The sequence below is a fragment of the Trachinotus anak genome, unplaced genomic scaffold (genome assembly GCF_046630095.1).
Source record: "Trachinotus anak isolate AG129_WGS33_773 ecotype Australia unplaced genomic scaffold, CSIRO_AGI_Tana_v1 ptg000019l, whole genome shotgun sequence".
NCBI lineage: Eukaryota > Metazoa > Chordata > Actinopteri > Carangiformes > Carangidae > Trachinotus > Trachinotus anak.
Window position 1 is genome coordinate 15,760,396 of NW_027273870.1, and position 24,904 is coordinate 15,785,299.

At 42.1% G+C, this 24,904-nt stretch overlaps 1 protein-coding gene across 1 annotated transcript in view; it reads left to right on the forward strand.

Moving 5' to 3' along the window:
• pcdh7a (protocadherin 7a) overlaps positions 1-24,904 on the forward strand; it is a 42,748-nt gene extending 17,844 nt beyond the window's left edge. The window contains exons 4-5 of the mRNA XM_071504598.1: positions 17,510-17,711; positions 20,789-24,904. Of these exons, the coding sequence (XP_071360699.1) occupies positions 17,510-17,711; positions 20,789-21,327 (741 nt within the window). The 3' untranslated portion in view covers positions 21,328-24,904. The remainder of the gene's footprint in view (positions 1-17,509; positions 17,712-20,788) is intronic.

Consider the following 24,904-nt stretch of genomic DNA (forward strand, 5'->3'; position numbering starts at 1 on the left):
TTTTATCCACCTACACAAAAGAATCTTCAGTGCATTAAGTGGTATTGAGTTGGGTTGAATTAAATTGACTTGAATGGATTTTGAATTGAACTGGACCGAGCCCAACTCAGCTCAATTGAATAATTCAGATTGTATGGAATCGAGTAGGACTGAGTCAAACTGAATCAAATTGAACTGAAGCGCACTGAAGTGATTTAAATTTGTTTGCCTTGCCTGTGGATGATGCAGCTGTCAGCTCTGTGGGCAGCATGTGAGAGATTTTTATTATATGAGGTGGATTGACATAATATTAATAACTTTATTTTGTCAAAGATGTGCTGAAAATGTAGTTTTGTACACGTCATCTTTGTTTTGTAAGCTTGTACAGTGAAGTTTGTGGCTGTAAACTCTGTTTGGAAAGTTTGTACATCAGGTCTGTGCTTTTCAACGTTTATGTTTCTGCCCAGAAACTGTCTTTGTGCATTCAACTTCATTGCTTTAAGCTTTACAGTCTGTGCGGTAAAAAGTTGCACAAAGGGTTCTGTATGCTTGAAGCTAACTCAGTTGTACAGTGTGTCGTCCAACCACGTCTAAAAGCCAAGTTATTTATACCGGGCTGCATCACACTGTGTCCCTGAACTCTTTATGAAGCTACACAGTGAATCGTAAAAATGGTATAAGTGCACACACTTTTAGACAGTCCCTCTTCTAAAGCATTTATGATGCTGCACACACAAACACTGATGGACTTAGCAGAGAGGATTGAAGGGCTAGAGAGAGAGGCTCAAACCCTGTCTTACTTTATCACCTCCGCCCATCTGGCCAATCAATGCACAGCGTGGGTGTGATTGCCGTATTGTCTGTTACAAAAATTGTCAGAGGCAGTCATCACCGCCTGAATCCAACATTTGAGGGGGGGGGGGGGGGCATGTTGAGGCTTTAATCAAGTTTTATAGAGATATGTCATGGGCTGAAGTGTTCTTTAATAATTACCTGGTTCTGTGACATCATTAGTCAGACATCTGTCTGAGATCTCATCACTAACAACAGCTGTCTCACTGCCACATGACTGGCAGACTTGAACAGCCAATTGCACTGATTGTTCAGCTGTTAAATGTCTTCGCCTTCTCTCTTTATGGACCCTCTGTTTTCCAAATCTCACCACCCAGTAAACCTGTCAAAAGTCTTTGAGCATGCAGGCAGACATCTGCACATAATTTTTTTTATTTACCCCATAGCTTGTAAAATTAAGCTTGAAGTCATGAAACTGAGCACACAAATCTGCAGGAGTATAGAGGCAGAAACCTTATGTTCAGGATTTAAAACTTAAGTCCCGCAAGCTTCTTTTTCCAAACAGAGTTCACGGGGACAAACTTAAATGTACAAAGTTATAAAACTAGGATAACAAGAGGCGCATCATTATGAATGATTGAATATTCCACAGACTAGTCGCCTGCACTGTCTGCCTCTGAACCCAGTCCTCTGTATCTCATCCAATAAAAAAGTGTCTCTTTCCAACCTTCCCTCCCCAATATCTGTCATCTGTCTGCCTGCCCCACCACACGCACACACACACACACACGTACACACACACACCCACATCCTCCTCCGTCTGTCTACCCTCTGATTGATCTCTCTGTTTTCCCAAAGCGGTTTCATTTCTTTTCATCCCTCTCCATCTGGATCCATCTTTTTAAAATGTGTTTTTTTAATGGTTCCAAACTTTTTTTTTTAATAACACTTAATAGATTCTTTAAATTTTACAAATGGCTCTTAACAACCCTCTCCATGTGCCCCTCCCCCTCTTCTTCTTCTGTTTTTAAACCGTAGTTAAAGTCAGCTTTAATCTTTCATTTTCATTTTCCTGATTGGATGAAATTAAGCATGCTACCAAGGAACAAGCCTAAGGTGTGAATAACTGCACCGAGCAATATGGTTTATGCATTTTTGCCACTGGCAAATCAGAGCACATTTCTCGCCGGATATCAGCTTATTAGATCTTGCATGACTACGAAAGACTGGCCCTGGTAGCGCTGTAGTCCAAAGCCAATGTTTTTGCCCCAGGCTAAGTGTAGCCATCTGTTTTAGAATTGTTGGTGGAAGATAGATAAATCGAAAGATCAAGATGGAGATAGAAGAGAGAGGGAGAGTCAGAGGAAGAGACAGAAAATGAGTGGAGGAGGAGAAAAGACATGGCTGGTCAGTACCCAGAACAGGATAGTGGTGGTGGGAGGAGGAGGTGGGGTGGGTGTGGGGGGTTGGAGTTATGAGAGTTGGGTAGGGAGACGAAGAAAAATTAAGCAAGTGGGAGAAAAGGCAATGCTTCAATGAGTGGTAGGGGGGAGATGTGAAACTACAAAATGAGTTCTTAGGTACCGCCTAGGGGTGCAAAGGAGTGAGTGTGGAGAGGGAGGAGATGGAATGAAAAAGATAGAAATGAGGTATATGGGTCTAGGGTTAGAGGAAGACAGGAAAGGGGAGGAGAGGAATGGAGGGGAGGGAGCTTCACTCTGCGAGCAAAGCCAGCTCAGACTCTTCGGGCTATTTTGGTGTGAGTATGTGTGTTTGTGTGTGTGTGTGTGTGAGAGAGAGAGAGAGAGAGAGAGAGAGAGAGAGAGAGAGAGAATGAGAGCTTTCCACCTGCCCTATCGAAGAAGTTACATAAATGTGAGTGGGCAGGCCTCTGCCTACAGCCATGCTCCATATTATACCACTGACCTGAGCCTTCCTCAAGGTATGTGCGCACATACTATATGTGTGTGCGTTTTGATCGTCATTCCTGTCAGAAATAGACCAGATAAGAGACGCCTACCTATACACGCACTCACACAGATAGAGACAGGTAGCTGAACTACAAGAACTAGCTGCTCAAGCCGCTGGAGAGAAATCCCCCTGGTGCTTTCAAACAGAGGCATTAAAATAGTTTGACCTGTTTGACACACACACGTACTCACACAGACTGCGTAATCAGGCACTCATACCACACCACTTTCAACTCTCTCCTGTAGACATTACAAATGAATTGTTTCAACTACCACCATCATCCATTATATGTAAGCACATGTTTGTTTGTTTTTTTGGTTTCTTTCTTTACCCATCTACATACAGACACTTCCAAACCAAAACAAACTGAACTTTGGAGAATTAAACCGCACTTAAAATCAATCAATGCTCCTAATATGCAGCACAGTAATTGCAGAGCATTACCGTAAAGCTGCTTCTTAATGGGTCAACGCTGCACAGGTGCAAGTGAGACGTGCATTATTTAAGAGGCTCCATCCTCCTCTTTCCCAATACAGAGATATTATGAAGATAGCAACTAACAGCACTTGAGACAAAAAAAAAAAAAAAGGAAATGAAACCAACAAAACCAAACACAACACACACAACTCTTATTGAGCATTACTCAGATCCACACACAAACTTAAACAAAAGCGCATAAAAACATCTGCAAACAAAGTAATGCAAATCTATCTGCCAATTAGGGCCCCAAGCAGGTTTCCATGGGGATGAAATGGCAACCTTTAATTGGCTGGATGAAAGAATACTCACATCTGAGCCGACAACTTGAGATGGCTTGGAAAATATACACATCATACGCGCGCAAGCACGCACACAGGTGTACACGGTGTAAGTGGGGATCACAGACAATTTATGCGCGGTTGGGGGAGTCACACACAGTATCACCGGTAAGATGAGAGGCATGGATGGAGTGTGTTGACACAGATATGGGGCATTGTCCGGCGCAGGCAGACACACAAACACACAAACACACACACATACACATACACACACGATCATTGACCAGTCAGTCGCTTTTAAAAGCGTGAATGAAGCTTTGGTCGCGGTGTCGTGTTAACATGAAAGCTTTCACGGCTGTTAAAAGGAGCAGGCTTTGATTAGAATTTGATGTGTGAGAGTGTTTCTTAATGCCGGCCTTTGCTGACGACGGCCGCTTTTAAATCCAGCAGAGCCGTCGCAGGGAGCCTTCCGTCAAAAACATGTTGAATCGACGATTTCACCTCAACATGCTCTCCATGATTTTTTTTTTTTTTTCTTTTCTTTTCTTTTTTTGTCTGAATTCTCTAAAAGGCAGAAGTCAAGCGTGCCCACCATGCATGGCCACATTTTAAGTGGATCTCAACCACAAAGCAGCAGCAGCACTGTAGTTTTGAGGCTGATCAAACATTGAATCAAAGTTATTGACTGAACCGCTAATTGAATATAAAAGAAGCCACTGGTAGTTTCTTTTGCATGTTGAGTCGCTTCCGCAGAAAATGGCTTTGCGTGACTTTTACGAAGCTGTGTTACTCTCACATGGCATGATCATTATGAATGGTTTAATAATTCATTCCCTACTCCCTTATGGGGCTTTATGTAGAATCTAAGTCTGAGATGTAGATTGTTAGGAAATCACTTTATACACAGCATGTCCTGACTTAGACATAAATTGCGCACTTGCATCTACAAAGTGTTGCTCAAAGTTTGAGCTTTTCAGTACACACAGTTGAGTCATGCAAATATTATATACATTACACATCCTGTTGCTGTCCTATCAAAGCAATTTATCCTGGTGATATTTCAGTTCTCAGATGAAGTTGAGGCTTAATGCTCCTTTTCCTATTCATAAGATTTAAAGAGAGATTGGATTATCTCATTAATACACCGGCTCAAAACAAGGCTGCTTGTCTTAGTTAATGACAAATCAACACTTTGGAGATTCAAGAGCAGCAGTTTAGAGCTGAAATGATTATTCAATTGATTGATTATTTGATCAACAGAAACTCAATCAGCAACAATTTTGATCATTAGTTCACTGTTTGAGTCATTTTTTAAGACAAATGCCAAAAAAATCATAGTCTGTAATTTCAGAAATATGAATATTTGTCTCGTTTTCTTAGATTTCCATGACAAGAAACTAAACGTCTTTGGGTTTTGGACTGTGGCTTGGATAAAACAAGCAATTTGTCATTTTCAAATCATTAATCACTTAATCAAGAAAATAATCAGCAGATAATTCAGCAATGAAAGGAATCAGTAGCTGTTGTCCTGAAGTAGCTTTTAGCCCTGAAGACCTAACAACAAATTAATCCCTACACTTGTTATCTAGCATGAGCTCACTCATAAATGAAATACTTTACATACCTTATGTCTTTATATCCCCACATGGCCCATTATAATCAGCTGAAGTTGACATATACACTTTAATACTCTCGCGTAAGAGTATACATTTACACATTGGTAAGTAAGCAAAGTACACACAAGTAATTAGTGCAGTATATACCTGGGGTTTTAATATGCAATAAACATTATGTTTTCATCTGCAGCTTAACCATTTTACTGCAGTAGCTGTGGAAAAATTTGCATTTTTAAACATTTTTTTAATGCCAGGAGTCGCATAATAATCAGGCTGACTCCTCAGCAAAGGCTCAGCTCTCTGAAACTCTGCTGGATATGCCTTCACTGAAGACTCTAATGCTGAACCATAATTTTCAAAGAGGGCTGCAAAAATGGAGCCAATGTACGTATATACTTGAAGTGTGGTGTGAGGTTATCGATGGGAGCGGGATGGATTCTCCCCTGCTTTCTCATTAACTCTCCTCCTTCCTTCTCCTTTCGCTCAATGGCCCGACTCTGCACTTGGTCTCTTGTGTATCGAACAGCACACAGACACACACACACACACACACACTGTTACACAAACTTACACACACTCACATGCAAGAAGTCTGTTTGCATACCAAAAGCATACTTCAGAGCTCAAAGAAAATGAAAGCCATATTAATTATACAGTCTGCATTCGCGCGCACACACACGCACACAGACACGCACCCAGAAAAAGAGAGAGAGAGCGAGGGAGCAGTTGTTTTATGTTTTTCCTCTGCGTCAAAAGAGACAGAGTGTGAGAATGATTGAGTCTCTCTACGTCAGGGAGAGAGGGAATGAGAAATAGCGCAGAGAGGGAGAAAGAGTGCACTGTCTTCCCTCTTTAATGTGTGTGCGTGTCTGCGTATGTGTGTGTGCGTGCATGTCGTCTACCCAGTATAACGCCCCCTCTGTGTCCCCGAGCCACTCTCTGTCACTCACACACACTGAGACTATTGTCAAGACGTTGGGCGAGGTGCCCCAAGACATTTCTGTGGCACTGTGTCTGTCACGGGGGTGATAGAGCTGAGATGGGGTTCACTCACTCACTCACTCACTCACACACACACAGACACACACACACACACACACTCAGAAATATTCAATACTCATACACAGATTTGCTGTATTACCATTTTGGGTCATATCTATATGTAGGTGGGTGAGTTGATGCAGTCCTCTCCTGGAGTGCATGTGTGAGTGTGTGTGTGTGTGTGTGTGTGTGTGTGTGTGTGTGTGTGTGTGTGTGTTCAGCATAAATTTATAGCTAATATGTGTGTTTGCGTATGTGTGGCTAGGGCCATGTGGTGCATTGTGTTCGTTTGTATCTGACAGCACATTAGGCAAAGCTATCTTTAACCTTACAAAGTGAGTGACACTGACTGTAAACTGACAGGATGGATTTCAGTTTGCCATGGCACTCCGCCGTGTCAGCCTCTGTCAGCTCAGCCCTTCCGACCATTTTACAAAAGACAGGAGCGCCACAAAGGAGACAGAGTAAATGCAAGAGAGGGGACCGACGCAACAAGAAAATGAGAGATACATAGAGAAGGCTGGGTCAGATGTGACAAATGAAATAGTTTGGAAAGTGGAGAAAGGACAATGTTGGTGGGGAAATAATGAGAAATTGAAAGAGGAGAAAGTGTGCAGGATGCTGAGAAAGAGAAAATATGGGGGAGGACACGGAGGTGGAGGTGGTGGTGGAGGAGAAAGGGGGTTGTCTGTGGAGGGATAGAGACCTTGCTCTTGTATCCGGATGTCTCTGAGGTCCTTTATTGACTCTGTCTATTGTTCACAGCAGCACTCCTAATCGCTCTCAACAGGGAGGTTGTGTTTGTGTGTGCGTGTGTGTGTGTGCCTGTCTACCAGCTTTGTGTGTAACACTATGTATCTTTAGCCTCATCCTCACTTTTACTCTGTCATACACTTGCCCCCACAGTGAAGCCATTGTTCACTCTCCTCTGGTCAGCCTTAATGGACAATAGCAGTGGGTGGGAAAAGCCTGTTCCTAACACGCATACTATTAGTCTAATCCACACACACACACACGCACATGTACCCACAGAATGAGCAGTAAATGCCATCTAAATAGCAGGCATACATATGTATGGTCTCTCTTACTCACGAGCGCGTACAGAAGGCCGGTTGTACGCCACCATCCTGTTTGCATCTGTCTTAACAATGAGTGCTGTCATGGATATTATAAGAGATGACTGTTTTAGAGACAGGCAGTGGAACGCGATGAACATCAGTGCGCACACACACACACTCACACACACACACAATCACACTAACAAACACACTAACAAAGGAGCTAATCTGAATCATGGGCATTTGTCCGGTAAACCTCGCTTTACATCTCACACTATGAGCTTTTGATTCTGTTTTGTTTCTCCCCCTATAGACAGCCACGGCTGCACAAAAGGATAAACATTTCAAAGGCCCGGCGCTGTGAATAGAGTGAGTGATTTTCAGTGTGTATCTGCAGGGTGGAGGACCCAGATGGAGACAGGGAGAAGGGAGAAAGTCAATGCCAGAGTGGACAGCTTGATAGTAAGAGAGCTGTGGTGGATGGGGATGCAGTAGACCTGCAGTGAAGCAGTCTCTCTTTCTGTCTCTCGCTACACAAACTGCACACACACACACACACACACACACACACACACACACACACACATACACGCACAACATACCAACAAACAAAAGCACGCACACCCACATAGTAACATTAGCTAGTTAAGGCTATGATAATGAACACTGGCTGCAGAGTTTGGCTTAAATTGCTCCCAGTAAGAGAAAGTGATTTATGGCCAGCAAGCTTCAGCAAATTACATACAAACACTGTACGATGCAAAAACTGATTATCAGGACAGGCGTGCTGGTAGGCAGCGTGGCCGGCAGTTCCAGTGGTGGCCACAGGGGGGCTGGTAGCAGACTGCAGCAGTGTGAAGAAGAACAGAGCGAGAGAGAAATAGAGAGAGAGGGACCGCATAGTGCCGATCAGATGACCTCGCTGCTGCAGTTAATGTTCTCTGGTGCTCAGACACAAGGCTAAGGCTCTCCCTCATATCGCAGGGCTGCTGTACTACAAGCTCTTGTAGTGGTATGGGTGGTGTTGTTGGAGGTGTGTGAGTGAGTGTGTATGCAGGAGGTAAAGATGAGGGGAATGGGGGTGGAGAAGGAAAGAGGAAGCATGACACAGAGAAGGTATATGTTACTAAAGCAGTACTCAATCTCTTTCTTTCTTTCTTTCTTTCTTTTGTTCTTTCTTTCTTTCTTTGTTCTCTTCTCTCTCTTTCCTCTTTGTCCCACTGCCGTGGCGTCCTTCTCTCTTTTCCCCCACCCCACTTTACTTTGCCCCCCTTTTCTACTGCCGCACTTGCCCCCCTTTCCCTCTACCTCATGCCCCCTTTCCCTCCCTCTGCTCTCGCCCTGTCTCTCCCTCGCTCCCTCTCTTCTTTCTCTCTGCAGTGCAGCACAGTGATTATCATTCCTCTCACAGAGTCAGGCCTGATAGTCAGATACTGCTGAGCACCCTTCTACATCACCTGCTTCTAGAGGGAGCAATGGAGAGAGAGACTGAGACAGAGGAACGAGAGAAGGGAAGGGGAGGAAAAAGAGGGTGGGTGACTGGTTGACTGCAGAATGAGAAGGATGAAAGAGGAAAGAGGAGAGAAGGGAGAGTGAGCGAAGGGTGAGAGGGAGAAGAGAAATACAGGAGGGAAAAAAAAATAGGGGAGAGCAGAAGCATGCAGAAGGGATGATTGCTCTTACTGCAGAGGTGGTCCCCACTGCAACATACACGCTGCTTCCTTGTGAACGTGTGTGTTCATGTGTGTGTGTACATGCAAGCCTGCAAGTGTGAGCAAGCAGGTGTGCCTAATGTGTGGATTTACGGTATCTGCATGGAAGCTGTGTGAGTGTGTGTGTCTGTCTGTGTGTGTGTGTCTGTGTGTCTGTGTGTGTGTGTGTGTGTGTGTGTGTGTGTGTGTGTGTGTGTGTGTGTGTGTGTGTGTGTGTGTGTGTGTGTGTGTGTTGTGGTAACAAGGCGCCTTGGCTCATCAACATCTGCGAGTCAGACAGCTGAAGAATCACCGCTCATATTGCCTCATCCCTAAGCTGAGTTTCAACCTGCTCCAAACCATTTTCTGCATTCTGCAAATACCACAAGAGCCCATCATCTCTCCGCTCTAAACGGCATTCTTTGTCTCTTCATTTCAACTTCAGACAGCCTGTGGTCGTGCTGAGCCTTTTGGTCCGTCCCTTTCTTGTTTTTTTAACATTTTGCCCTCCCACACATGCTGATTAAAAGCCTTTTTGTCTTGCCTTTGTCTTTATCTTTTTCTTTTTTTTCACCCATTTACCAGTTATTTTATTCATCATTAGTTACTGCTTCCCTCCTGCTTTCTGCCTCGCCACTTGTCTTCACCTGTCTGCTTGACCTAATGGCTGAACTGTGTAAACAGGACGTACCTTTCAGCATAGCCTCAGGAAACTGCATTCCAACACCGCACACGTCACTCCGTTACAGCACAAGGTCCTGGATACAGCTTTAGATCAGTTCTATATTTAAATAACCAGTGTAAATATGTCACCATCAAATGAATTGTTAACACATCTGTCCTGTTCACAAAGCCCAGGCAAGATGCTTTCTGTCAGCATATTTCACTGTTTCTCCTTCTCGCTGCCTTTGATGCATAACTTAACAGTCAATGTCAAAAGGTTTCAAAAGATTTTCTAGCAAATGTTTCAGAGATTTTTGAGCAAATGTGACCTGAGAAAATAGAGATTTGACCAGTTGAGTCAATCACTTAGTCAAAGTTACTTTAGTTTTATTCATAGGCATCATTGGCATGGTGATAAAATACAGAAGAAAAGTGACAGAAAAAAGTGTTGAAGTGAGGTACTAAAAAAAAAAAAAATACAGTGTGTTATGTGACTTTTCTCTACCAAATTTCACACTTTCACACATTGCCTGTAAAAAAAAAAAAGGTATCTGGAGTGGATATGAGAATATAAAAGGCAACACAATTGAAATGGTAAAGAAGATCATGCACTAAATCAAATGCAAGACACGAAACATGGCATCAGAAGAGCCACATAGACTTTGAATGTGTGAATGAGACAATAGTGTGAATCCATCCATGTATAGTTAGCGTCTCCGCACAGAACATCTTTACGTGGCAGTTTAATCATGCAAAAAGACAGCATTCCTGCTCAATACAAACTCATTGCTTTTCAATAATGTTTGAATTCTAATAAAGTCACAGTTATTGAGCTCACTCGCACGTTCCAGCACTGACTCTACTCTCAAAGTGTGAGCACATACATACATCTATTTGCTGGCTGCTTTAGCACAACATGATTTCGAAACAGAGGCGAAACGTGAGAGCAGAGGCAAAGGTCATTTTGACTGATCAGCATTCCAGATATGAAGTGTGGACTATACCCATGTGGTGTCAACAGAACCATATTAGTTTTCATTGTGTGTTGTGGTAGCATAGTGTAATATCAATATCATTTATTTTTAGGAAGTAAATGAGCTATCATATTATAAGAAACAGGATGAGGTGACATAATTTGACCATATGAATAGTGATGTTATATTGATATTGCATTGAGTATCTAATATCTGCTTGTCCAGTACAGTAGAGATGTTTCCTGATTGCTACATCAAAATACTCTGTAAATATTTCTGTACTCAGTTATGTTTTTTGTAAACTAATTACTTCATGAAAATACGTTATGTTTTAATGGCAGAGCTATTCTAACCACTCTGCCCTATTGAGCTGCTAAGCCACTTCAGGAATCCCATAAATCTGGCCTTTAATTGAGACTTTCAGTATCCCATGAGGGTCAGACAATCCTATTTCTGGCATGAAACTAATCACATTTAAAAGATATTGATGCTTGGCATCAAATATCATGTGTCCACATGCTGAAATCACCAGTCAAGGACAACTGACGGAGAAATTAATACGCAAAGCTACACCCCTCAGTCAACGTTAGGAAAATTTCAGGCGTCTGGAGGGGGAGATTGCAAATTGGATGTCAGGTGTCTGTTTGATTGACATTTGGCTCACAAAGCTGTCTGACTTATGCCTGTTTCAACACAAAAACGAAACCATCACAAAGAAAAAAAAAAAATCTTTTCTAACACTGGTTCCTTTTTTCTTTTTCAGCACAAACAAATGCCAACATTACTGATGAACATTTGTGAAATATTAGAAAATATCATCCCTCATTCTCAGTCATTAAAACATATGAATTCCTTCTGCCACAGTCTGTTACATTTTTAATAAACAAAAGCAAGCAGGCAAGAAAAAACATATCTTTTATGTAATTAAAACCTAAGTGCTGTTTAGCCCAAATGTAATTATTGAACAGGCTCTGTCAATTAATTTGGCTTCTTATTGTCTGTCAAATATAAATCCAACAGCAAAAAGCCATCAGACACTGTCAGCGGATATTGATCATCAATTATTTTGGTATCACTCTTAAATAAGCCATATCAGTCAAACTGCAATTATATTTTGGTGCAGGAAGTGAGTTTATTGGGTCTGTCTTTAGTATGCACAGTTATTACAGTAATATATTGCAGTGTATCAAAAGCAGGATATGCAGTAGCTCCATACACTGTGGTCAGTTATAGATTATGCATGACATCCTGTCCTCTCTTTTCATGGAATGAGACTTCAAGTTTAGTGAATGGATGAACAAATGTGCGGACACAGTGGAAATCTGACCTCGAATCTGAGCATTGTTACAAACACAATACTTGTTATGTATGAAAGAGGAACTAAACAATATAATGTATATATAACAAGCTGATGAATAATGAAATCAGCCATTACATGGTGGCTCTCCCCCCTACCTATGATGTCAAACATAAATGAGAATCAGCAGAGAGCCAAAAGGAAATGTGGCTCTAGTCCTACAACCATATTTGTAGTTTTGGTTTATGCATAAGCCGCATCCTGTCAATTCATTATGCAGACCAGAGTGTAGCAGGGCATAGACAAACACACACTCACATACTAATGTGCTCATACACATACCCAAATAGTCAGATGTGGAGATGTTGCACGTACACACACAAACACACATGTGTTGAATATGCAGACACATGTAAGGAGAAGAGAGGGAGACTGTTAATTAACTAGAGCTCGTTAATTCTCTTTGAACCGACAGCAAGGAGGTTTACACACTAATTACCTTGATGACTAAGCCAACCTGTGCACAAGCACACACACACATCTTCACACTACGAACATGCACACACACACACACACACACACACACACACACACACACACACGTGTATTCTCAAAGGCTGACATAACACATCTTGCAGGCTTTGAAAGTCTCACACTCACACACAGCCATAAAACACAAACATAAAGGTGTGAAGTCTCACTCGTAAGTGTAAGCATATGCACACACACACACACACGTGCATGCACTGCAACATGAGCTTGCCCTGAAATGAAAGCTATATTAGGAACATTTTCTTCTACAGTTTTTTCAGAGCTGCAAGATTCAGATAGTTAAGTTTATTCTGAGTTCAGACCCATCATTCCTCTGTTTGATTCTCGCTGATCCGCCAGAAATAACTTCACAACAACTTCCATACTGTATCAGGAAACGCATATGCATGTACAGCACAGATGCATGACATGCACATAGATACGCAAACACACGCGCACACGCACTCATGCACACTCACCATGCTGTGCAGATGAGTGAAGCTCCCATGTCAGTATTGAACCGTAATGGCGAGTGTCAGATTAAGAGGAAGGTTTTTTATGTCCTCCGTCAAATTCAATTAATATCCTATCAGGCATGAATTCTGGACCCTAGCCAATTCATTCATATGTGTGTGTATGTTCACATGTATGAATGTATGTCAAGATTCAGTAGATATTTGACATATTTGGAATTCAGCCTATTGCTATTGCTCAGCCAAATAAAAGAAAGCATGCACACATACACACACATATATGCTTACACACAAACAGGCTTTGTGCTTTGTTCAGTTTGGAAAACATCAAGGAGTATGGAGGGTTATTTTTTTTAGGGAATGGTAGAAGCTGGTAAAGCAGAAAGGGAATAAAAACAGATCATTTTAATCTATGAGCCAAAAAGAAAGAGATGCAAAAAGCTTAAAAAAAAGACTGCAGTGACAGAAAAATATTAGAATGATTAGGGAGGAGCAGGAGAATATGAGGGTGTATAAAGCCAAATTTAGATGGAAGTGAGATAACAATGATAAGAAGCGAGAGGAACAAGGCTGGCTGTGTGGAGTGTACATTAAGTAGAATTTATTGACTAAAATATGCCAAAATATGGGATTTGGCAAAGGAATAGAACAGAGGTTTTTCAATGAGCGAAAGACTTTGACATAGAGAAGAGGGAGGATGAGAGAAAAAGAAGGAAAAGGGGTTAGGGAGAGTAGAGAAGTTATGGGTCAATAAAGCCTGCTGTGGGGAAGAGGAGTGGGACTCATAACGAGGTCAAGGACACATCATCGATCGCCACATCATAAAGCTGACTGGCAGAGAAGAGAAGAAGGGATGGAGGAGAGGGGGTGGCGGAGGGAGCAAGAGGGAGGGTCAGAGAAAAGAGGGAGAGTTACAGCTGTGAACAGCAGAGTTGACGGCGGGATCGGCCGGAGGAAGCAAGGATCACAATAGAGGAGAGAAATAGAAAATAAAATAATCAGGATGAAGGAATGAAAGGGGGCAGCTCTGGCCAGAAAGAGGGTTAGAGGGAAATTGAATTAGATGGAATCATGGCTGAACAGATGAATTTCGTAATAGAACACACACAGAGAGCAACCGGCAGCAGGCCACAAATGGTAGTAACTCACCCTTTGTCTGTCAATCAAGTGTACATAAAGTAATCCTTGCTCCAGTATGTGCCTCTCATGTATTAACATTACATTTGAGTCATAGACCTAAGTATCTAATGGGCTAGATTATAGATTACTGGATGGTTTGCCAGCACGCTGACTGCGCTGATCCTCTGACTTTTCGGTGAAATATCTTGACAGTTGTTGGATGGCTTGCCATGAAATTTAGTGCACACATTCATGTCCCACTGAGGATAAATTGCAATAATTTCAGTGATCCCCTGACTTTTTATCTAGCACCATCAATAGATCAACATCTATCCAGTGCTTTGGTTCATGACCAGATACATGTACCTACAAATTGAATGGTCTCCCCTACACCTGGACTTTGAGCTGAGTGCTAATTAGCAAATGTCAGCACGCTAACACGCTACACTAAGACATGGAACATGGTAAATAATATGTCTGCTCAGCATTACCATGTTAGCATTGTCTTTGTGAGCATGGTAGCATTTACCTCAAAGCACCTCAGTGCCTAAGTGGCTGTACACTCTAAGACTTGTTTAGCAACATTAACCGCTGTTGTGAAGGTTTTTCCAGTATCCTGATATGCTCTTCTGACCATCTCCATTTGTGCACAACTGACAAAGTAGTTTCTCCTAATTCAGGCTGCTGGAAACAATAAACTGTATGTCCTTGCTGTTTTTGTAAATATTAGTGTTTGTATCACCGCTAAAGACATTGAAAACTAACGTGAGTACGCAGTGCATCATTATGACCGATTCAACAGTTTTTAGTTCAGATTTTACAAGTTGCGCATCATTTCCAGCTACGATCCGTGTTTGGATTAGGAAGAATGCATAACTGGAAACAGCTCAAACATTTTTGCTATTGTGCAAAAGATTGAACATTTCTTTTCTTTCAAATAGTTAAAACCTTCTGAAATACCTCCAGAACATCAGTAAATGTTAAGCAACCTTCAGGGTTTTCAAAGCTTGCTGGGTATTTATGTTTCAGAAAATCAGACATGTAGCTCTGAGACTTGAAAGTAGTTGTAATAAATGAATGGCACAAACTGGAGCTAACAATAATCTTATCTCCTCAGTAATCAAATTTTCTTCCTGTTTTATGTTGTTTCACTGAACAAAAGACTGCAAAGGAAATAGTTGTTAAAAAAAATGATTTCCCTCATCTTGTGATCAGAAATAATATCATTTTTACATCATTTATATCATGAAATAATTATCCTGTGATCATTAAAAGGCATTCTGCATTGTTATTATTCTTCTATGATAAGAAAACAGTTTTGACAGCCTGTTAAGTCAAGAAATAGAGGAATTATATGTGGCGTCAACATCACTGATCTTAAAAAAAAAAAAAGAAAAATTATTATGGTGAGATCACACAATTAAATTCCGTTTTCATCGGAAAAAGATCCTTCCCAATGCCCACTGTAGTTCTCTATATTCAGCCTCTTATACTCTGTCACCCACTTTTCCCTCTCTGCGCCATTGCCCCTAGACTGAACAAGTGGAAAAGAGGTTGAACTGCTTCATCTAGCTAATGCTCTAAAAATACATTGCTCTCTCTGTGGAGAGTTAAGATGAAGCCACTGAGATTCCAAGAACTGCTGCTTTTCCATTAGACTGTAATATCTCTTCCTCTTCCTCAGTCTTGCTTGCGCTCACCATCCCTGCTGTCTGAGTTACTTTCTCTCATCCCTCTTTCATCTAAACGTTGTTATGAAATGGCAGAAGAAACAAATGCGCTGTTAATTTCCCCCTTCTGCTTAATTAATTTTGCTCTCTCTGCCCCTCTCCTCTTGTCTCGCAAGTTCATTAGGTGAAGTGTTCAAATGTTCCTTTTTCTTTGGAAAGTTAGAAAAAAATTTAAAAAAAATAAAAATTGGGGCAGTTTTGGCTTTTATCCCAGCCATCCATCAGTTTCCCTCCAGATTATCCTGAGGCGACGTTCCGAGCTGAAGTTTTTCCGCCCTAATCTGCCTCTTCCCTCTGTTCACTCACTTCCTCTCTATACGCCGTGTGTTTCAAAGCAGATCTAAATTGAAAGGGGTGTAATTTTGCGAGCAGATAAATGAGTATGAGGGGAGATAGGAGGGGTGTTGTATAGAAATGGGCTTCCTGGTGCAGAGTCATCCCTCCAGGCCAGACGGAATCATTTAACTCCCTGTGATATTCTCTCAGCGTGGACTTATTACAGTCTTTCCCCCTCTCCAAAGTGGAAACTTGTCCGCTAACTAGACTGGGGATGATTTGTGTGTTGAAATCGCAGCAGGTGTGATGCTCAGTTTGAGTGAATGATGTGATTCGTTACTGAATTGCCGCCACTTTCACTGCAGGATTGGGAGATTTGTCACTGGTGGTTGATGGCCTGTTGGTTTGCATTCATGGTTATGGCTTCACCTTACTTTTGAAGCCCTCATGGTTGCATTTCAAGCTTTGACAAGTAGAAGGCATATTTCTTTATATTCAGATCCCAATTACCTTCCAAATGGTGGTTGGTGGTCTTCCTTGGGCCAATGTAAACTAACTGAAAAGATGAGGCTGTTGATATTCTATATTTTTGTTATTGTCAACAAATCCAGTGAAAAGATCAAAACATATTTATTGTATTCATCTATCTCTCCAGTTTACAACTTCTGACCCTATCTATGGCTTTCAGCCCAAAGCGCATTTGATCCCTCTGAGGATGCAAGTCTTTAAAAATGGGGGACAAATATATTTTTTTTATTTTTATTTATTTATTTATTTGTTTTTTATTTTTTTAAGTAAAATAATTTCCTAAAACAGCAGGGCGCTGTAATCTTCACCAAACATAACTCTAACAGGGGTTAATTATTACTATTTTCAGATGTGGATTTGTACACATTTTGTGAACTGATGAGAATTTATCCTGTATGCACAGCAGGGTGGTGTAGGTGGGACTGAGTTAAAATAAACTACGGTTGCCATGTAATTTTTTATGAAGGAGTACGTCACAAAATGCAACAGTGGCAACAATGGAGACGTATGCTGCAGAGGGAGAAGCTACATGAGGCTCTCGATATACAGACGAGACTTTTTGCTGGTTTTGGTTTTCGCCATGGGATTTGCTGATATTAAGAAAAATATTGAATATCATTTCAAATCCTTCACTTGTCTTAATAGAGCACCAAGTAAGTGTTTTTGAGAGGGGACTCTATATTACCCAGCTGCTGCTACTACTGGGCACCATTCCAGATGAAAAAGAAGTGTCTTCAGGCAAGGCAGAGGTTTGTAAACATCATCCATGTCCAGCAGCATTAATCTAAACTGGGATTAAAAACCAACCAAAAACTTTGAAAGACAGACGTGATTGGTTGATGACTATTACCCTGCATTGTAGCAGCTAAACCCATAATCAACGCGAACAAGATCAGATAATCTCAATATGTCTTTGCAGACCCCTGCCCACCAGCCTAATCCCCAGATTTAGAATCTCAGATTAGGAATCCTGGATGATTAATCCCGTATTGTGTGTGTATGTTTCCTGCAGGGAACCCTTCGCCGGGTGACCTTCTCGGTAGTCAGCCAGCCTCAGGACGCCGGTTGCTATGACAGTGGCCTGGAGGACTCAGAGACACCGAGCAGCAAGAGTTCATCAGGGCCACGGCTGGGAGCCCTGCCGCTGCCCGAGGAAGGCTATGAGCGAACCACACCGGAGGGCAGTGTGGGCGAGGAGGAGCATGTGGAGAATGGTCAGAGCAACCACACACATACACACACACACACACACACACACACACACACACACACACACACACACACAAACATCCAATAAAATTCATTGAACTCATATTAGAATTGTGGTCAAGAGGCTTCAAAATTCATTTACTTACATATATAGTCTCTCTGTGCTTTAGTCTGTGAAAAGCTTAGACATGTTTTGATATCATACATACTCTAAAATGCACACACAGACACAGATAAGCATTTTCATTGAAACTTGCTGTTTTTCTAGGTCTGAGGAGTCTTTTCTCTTCTCGTGTGATGAGAATGTTTTTTTATAGAATAAAGCAACTGCACTGTTTTTATTTGCACGTGCTGCACATGTGTTATGTGAAGAGCTCTTTTTAGAAAAGCTGATGTGTGGTAGTATGTAGTGCAGTAGTCACGGCTGATGGTAGGAGCACAGACAGAGAGGACCCACGTGAAGACACATTGGAAGGCTGGTGCAAAGAAGGAGCTTTAAGTGATCACGGGTGGGTGACCTGGGGCCTGAAGAGCTGAAGACCTCGGGCAGCCGGCCCAGGGGCTAGAGGCCCTGAGAGATGAGGCCACTGGCAAAGGCGCATCCCCGCTGGACAAAGAGCTGGCCACCCACTCTGGAACTGGGGTCCAGAGTAAGTGGCCAGCAACAGGGGGGGCAGACAGGCCAACAGACAAAGCTGAGAACCAGACGCAATGGAAACTGACTACTGGAGCATTGAGCAGACGGCCTGATGATCTGGAACAGCATCCTCTGCTGGAAATACAGCCTAAGGAGCAGGTGGTGCATCAGAAACAGGCTGGTCATTGGCAGAGACAGCTTCAGCAGAAACAATGGCACTGGTGCGAAGTGTGCTGGTCATCGTCGGCTGAGTTGACGGCATCGGGAGCTTGCTGGTCATCAGCAGAAACCCCTAACAGACTCAGGAATGGGAAAAACATTGGCTGGAGGCTAGCAGGCCACACGGCAGCTGACTGGGCGGCAGGCTGGTGGCAAGCACGCTAAGGGATAGCCGCAGGCTGGGAAGCAAGTCTCTAGGAGGCATGCTTCATGGCTGTTAGGGTGATGGGTTTGCAAAGGTTTGCAAAAAACAGGACTTAGATCAGGGCTGAAGACAAACTTCCACCTTTCTCTTGGGCAAATTCAGCCTGCTTCCAAAAGGTAACCAGTGGCTCCAGGAAGTCTGGCTCTTCAATAAAAAAATCTGTCTTTATATAATCAAAAGTCCTCCCGGGTACAAGGCAGGCCAAGTAGGAGCTTGTCTGCCGGATCCACATTAGGCCAGACTGCACTGTCACGGTTGGTGGTACGAGCACTGGCAGGGAGGATACAGTGCAATGAAGGAACTTTAATAGAGTAAGCGATGAGGTCCAGGCTTACAGACAGACAGATGGACAAGAAGGCAGGCAGGTACAGACAACAGATAACTACATACAGGTAGCATTAATGGGAGTCCACAGCATGAGCAAAGGAAAAACACACAGCAAAATTAGCAATGATCTGGGTACTGACTGGGGAAAAAGGGCAGGTCTAAAAATCAGGGAGCAGATGATGGAAATGAGGAGGAGGTGTGTAGGTAGGTAGGGAAGTTGCACTGATAAGAAATGTTAAACAGGAAGAAAGTCCAGGGACATCTGGTGGGCAGGTGGAGTATGACAGGAGGCCAATAAACAGGGCTGAGAAAGACCTCTTGACAGCCAGAGGCTCATCTGCTCATCGGTGGCCTTGCCAGCAGTCAGCAGCAGCCCAAATCTTCCTTCCTTTCACCAAGGAAATAGTGTTTTACTTTTTTCTACTGTGTCTTTGTCAAGGATGGAGAGAGGCAAACACATTTTTTATTTAACCTTCTTTTTTCCTCATTCCTCTGTGGTTATGTTGGAGCTGGAACAACAGTGACCATACGCCAAGGTCACTATGCCTTTGGTGACCAGCTGTATTTCTGGGACTGTAAACGTGCTTCCAGTCGAATGCCGCCTTTTCACAGACATGTGAAATCTTGAGGAATTGTGGAGTTTAATAAGTTTTCGTCACGGTCAGATGGAGAGAGGAATTGAACAGAGGATTCATTGTGTTGGTTGTAATCAGGCTGTATGATTATGAGGTTGTTTGGTTTCACATGAATTTGTTGTTGCTGTACTTAGCCACCAGAACTAGAATTAATTTTCTGAATAAGACAAAAATATTGAATTTCTTGTGTTTAATCATGGTTCAGCAGAATATAGAGAATCAAGCAGTATATTAATATATTGTTCTAAGTTGCTCTTTGGATGTGTATGGAATATGTTATTTTACCTTTAACTTTCTGTAACATGACACCTGTGCAGTTACAAGTCACTTCATCTATCATCATGATAATTCTTGTCTCACTTTAATTTAACATGATGTCGGTATTGATTCATATAATGACTTGTTTACATAGATAATAACCATAACCTTTGACACTTGACTCTGTAGGAAATCAGCATTCAGTGGCCTCACTAACCTTTTCACCCAACACTCATGGGATATAACAGGGCCAATATGTAACTTACTCTTTTCCTTGCATGTGAAGAAATTTAGATATGTCATTCAAGTTGCTGGTAATTATCTTCTCTTTGGCCTCATTAGTTGTTTGGTTTGACCTTACCTTTCACCTTTCCTGTAGTGCTGAGCACTGCTAGGATATTTTCTGAAACATTCTTTTGAAGTCAGCAATTTTCATTTTGCTTTAATAGCATTTTTCTTGCCTCTTTCGCTTCCTTCAAATTTTATCCTGTCCTTTATAACCTTTGTCCCCGGGTTTTTTTTTTTTCTACACATTTATCTTTGTCCCATCGTCCTCTCTCAATGTTCACCTCATCTCTTTTTTTGTATTTTATCCATCTGCTCTCTCTTTTTAATTAATTTTCTTTTCTTGAATTGTCCTAGTACATACCATGTAACTGCAGCATCACCACTTGTGATACCCCTCTTTTTCTCCCCATATTTCCTGTCTGGTTCTCTGCTTAAAACTACAAAATTAAGGGGGCTTTTTTGTTTTGTTTTTTGTTTTTTTTACACTTTTTTTTGTCTTTTTCCTGTATCCAGATGCCAGACAGCTGCCAGATGTAGCTCTGACAGGAAAGTGTACCAGGGAGTGTGATGAATTCGGCCACTCTGACACTTGTTGGATGCCCGTCCGCCCTTCACCTCGCCAGCGTCAGCGCCATGGCAGCGACCCCCCACGGCTCTCCACCTTCGCCCCGGGAGATAATAACAACAATCTCCGTGGTAACGACCATGAGAGTGACAGCGAGAGTGCCGGCAGTGCAGGGAGCTCAGAACCTGGGATAGTTGTCAGCGGAGAAGGTCAGAGATTACCCTTAGCCAACGGGGATCCTCTTGGCACTCTGGGTAGTGGAGACCGCAACAGGAACATAGGCGATCACAACCGTAACCTTCTGAACCGCAAGATGACTTCAGCATCCTACGACACGTTCAGTAGTGCAGGCTTCGGAAGGCGCCAGCAAGAGGAGGAAGGAGGAGAAGGCCAGAACCCACCTGAGGTCATACCACTGACGCGGACAGGAGGGGACTACAAGACCACGTCCTGTCTCACGCTGTCACGCCGCGAGGTCTACCTGTGACAGCCTTGCAATGGAGCGATCACCACACCACTCTCTTTTCTGAAAAAGGGGGAGGGTTAAGACTTTACCTGCCAGTCATCAGTTCGGAGGGCCTTGTGAAAATATGAAAATGTCAGGGAAGATGTTTCCAAAAGCTGTGTATCAAATTGGAACTTTTGGATTCTGACAAATATTTATAGGCATTGAAACTTGAGCAATGATGGATCAACTGACCACAAGTACTTTCTAAAAAAGTGTTTTTTTTTAACTACCAGGGAAAGTTGCCTAAAGGCAAAAATCCTATTATGTCCTTGTGGAGGAGGACAATGTCATCTCCTTTCCTTTTTACCTGAATCCAATGCATGCCTGACCCTCTGCCACAGAGGGATCTGTGTGAAGAAGAAAGCGATCGAGACTGAGTAAATCCTGATGTTATAAATGCCTCGTGTACATCAAAACTTTCTCTGAGGCTACAGCAGACCAGATTTGGACTCAGCTGACGAACCATCTTCTGAAAAACCACTGAGGTCTTAAGCAGTCAAAATAGATAAAAGGAAGTCATGGGTCTTTGAGTTATTTGGATCTAATTCAAACCAATCAAACTTTCTAATGCCTAATCAACTCTATCGTAACACAAGACGGGAATATTAACCAATGAAACTGCTAACCCCGTGAGAATCTTAAGTCATAAACACAGTATCAAAGTACCAACAAAAGTGTGGTTGCTGTACAGTTACAAAGTAGGGAAAAAAAATCAGGTACTGTTCTTTAAAAATATAAATGATTCAGAACAAACTGCAACAATGTGACATTTTTACGATAATCAAATGTAACCATTCAGAATATAAGGTTCTCATAGAGTGTCATTAGTGCCACACTTTCTCCAGCGTGTGTGAAAATATGTGTTTATTATTTTGCCTTCACACCCAGTCTGTATGTATATATTGTATGTGTGTACTGTCCACCGTTTCAGAGTAGACTGAGGTGCTGGGTTCACGGCACGCCTACAGTATCCTAACAATGTTCATGTAACATAAAAGTTCTTTCATACATACATATGCGCACACATATACACATGCACGCATGCACGCGCTTACACATACAGACCTTAGCATGTAAAACACAAAGTCAAACAGTGCATTAACAGAATGTGAACATGCATAGAGCCACAGCTTATGACAAGATTCAGTGGCAGTGTAACATAAAGTATATAATAACTTGCATTAACTTTCATACAGAAAACATCAAGTAAGCACACACACACACAAACACTCATACAGCATATTAAAACGTAAGTAGAAACACAAACTCATTTTAAGATGTGTGCATTGCGCAAAATTCATATGCACTATGTGTGTATGTGCTCTTAATCATAATTTTTTGACATATTGCCTCTCATTGAACTAGCTGTAGCATTTTGCCTGCTCCCCTCCAGCCAGTATTTAAACATGAAATGTATTTAAATAATTACTCATCTCTCTGACTGATGTGTGGGGCTACATTAAAGGGAATTTCAATGACATCTACTGTATGTAATAATGAACAATGTGGGAATATGAGATATTCTGCATTCTGTACGTAGGACTCATAGAAAAACCAAATTTCTGTAATTTCTGTAAGAAAAAAAAAGGAAAAGAAAAAAAGACTGCATGAAAGAAAGATAATGCTAACTTTTTTTCTCTCTTTTTTAAAACCACACGCCTTTTTGGATACCACGCCTATTTGGATACATCTGTACAAAATGTGTGCGCTTACAGGGAAATGGAGATAATGATGGCAGCAGGGGAGTTAGCTTCAGTGGATTAAACTTTTGCTTCTTTATCGCAGAGCGAGTCTGGGCTAACCTTGGGCCTTTCTCTCAGTTTCCACACCCCTGAGTTGGCACGAATGGTGCCGCAGGCTGTAACAAAAAAGAACACAATGTAGTGGGAGCACAGAGTTCTGCTGCAACCCTTTTCACCACACAGTGCCGAACTCAACATGCCTGTACTGCTGTGCTGAACCGTGCAGATAACAAACTCCTTCACATTTGTCCTTCCCAGCAGGTACTGCACGACTCCATACACACTCTGCTGCACTGGGCTGAAGAGTGGGTGTGGATCGAGGCCAGCACATCTTAATTCCCATCATCAGTGTGTGGTTCAGTGGTGTGATAGGGATAATAGGGTTAGGTCGTCCCTGTGGTCTTAATGAGTTTCCTTTCTCCTCTCTTCCCCTCCCCTGATCTGCACTGATCTCATTAATGTCTGGATAGGCGAATGTAACACTGCTGGAAATTGCCAGTGTGTCTCTTCATTTTTTCTGGTTGTTTTGAACCAGATGAGGCAAAAGAGACACACTTGTTAAGGATGTATTGCAATTTAGGTCATATATCCTTGCAGAGCTAAGAGTCAGAAACACGAGTAACACTCAGGTAAGATGCACAACAGTGTTTGACCTGTTACCTAATTACTTGTGGTTTTGGCCACACACAAACCCTCACACTGTTGCTGCTTGACTCTCCCCTCACTGAAAGATCACCTAATGTGTGGAAACAGTTAAGAGTGACTCCTCCTTTCATTTTTCAACAGTAATCAGGCCAAGAAATGGGTGTGCTCTATGTGTGTGATTACAGTTTGTATACCTGTATATACCTTCAACCTTATTACTCTGTAGTTTGTTCTGCCACTGATGTACTTTCTCTCTAAGCCTTCATTACCCCCAATTCCCCAAAATGGCTGTTTACAGAGCTCTGTTATTGATGGACTGTGTTGATGATGTAATGAAACTTGAAGCCTCACATACGGAGTTACTGTTCATGGAGAGTTCACACTGAAAAGGGATTTGTTAAAACAATCACAACATCCTGCAGGGTACGTACACTGAGACATGTGCTCATTCTCTTGGATAAATATGTCTAAATCCCTTGGACACCAGAAAGGTCTTGAAGAACTAATGTCCAGTTTGTGAGTTTTGGAAAGAGACTCTTTACACAGCCCTGCCTCATCACAGTGGCAGATATTTCTTCAAACTGCTGTTTTATGGCAGGTCCATTTATGGCACCTTTCAAACCCCTCCGATCTGGATTTAAGGGAACTTGCTGTACAAGAATCTGTGTGGATGTGTATCTTTTTTATACTGCACGTTTAAACATGAATATGTTTCAGTCTACTGAAAAACAGAGAGGGGAGACAGACAGAGGGGAGCGTAGACGTCTGAGATCTGTCGCCCAGTAATCAAGACATTTTTAAAAACAGAAACTTCAGCGGACATCATGTACCTGTCATCCCCCTCGTGCTGTTATCCGTATAGCCATGTACAGATAAAACTACACTGTAGAACAGACAACTGGAATCCATAACAGACAATGGCATGCTTAAGGTCTTCAAATCTGCACTTGAGAAAAAAATAAGAAAAAAAAATGTTATTTTTATTTTCCTCTTCTTTGTGTTCTTTTCTTATGGGGCTGGCATTGTTTTTTGCTACTCCCTTCCTGTAATTACCTAATGAACTAATTGCATTTGCTATGACGAGGAGGAAGAGGAGCTGTCGACGAATGGTTTGGTATGAAGATGAATCATGTAAAAGTTTGACTTTGACATTAAAAACTTGAAACACT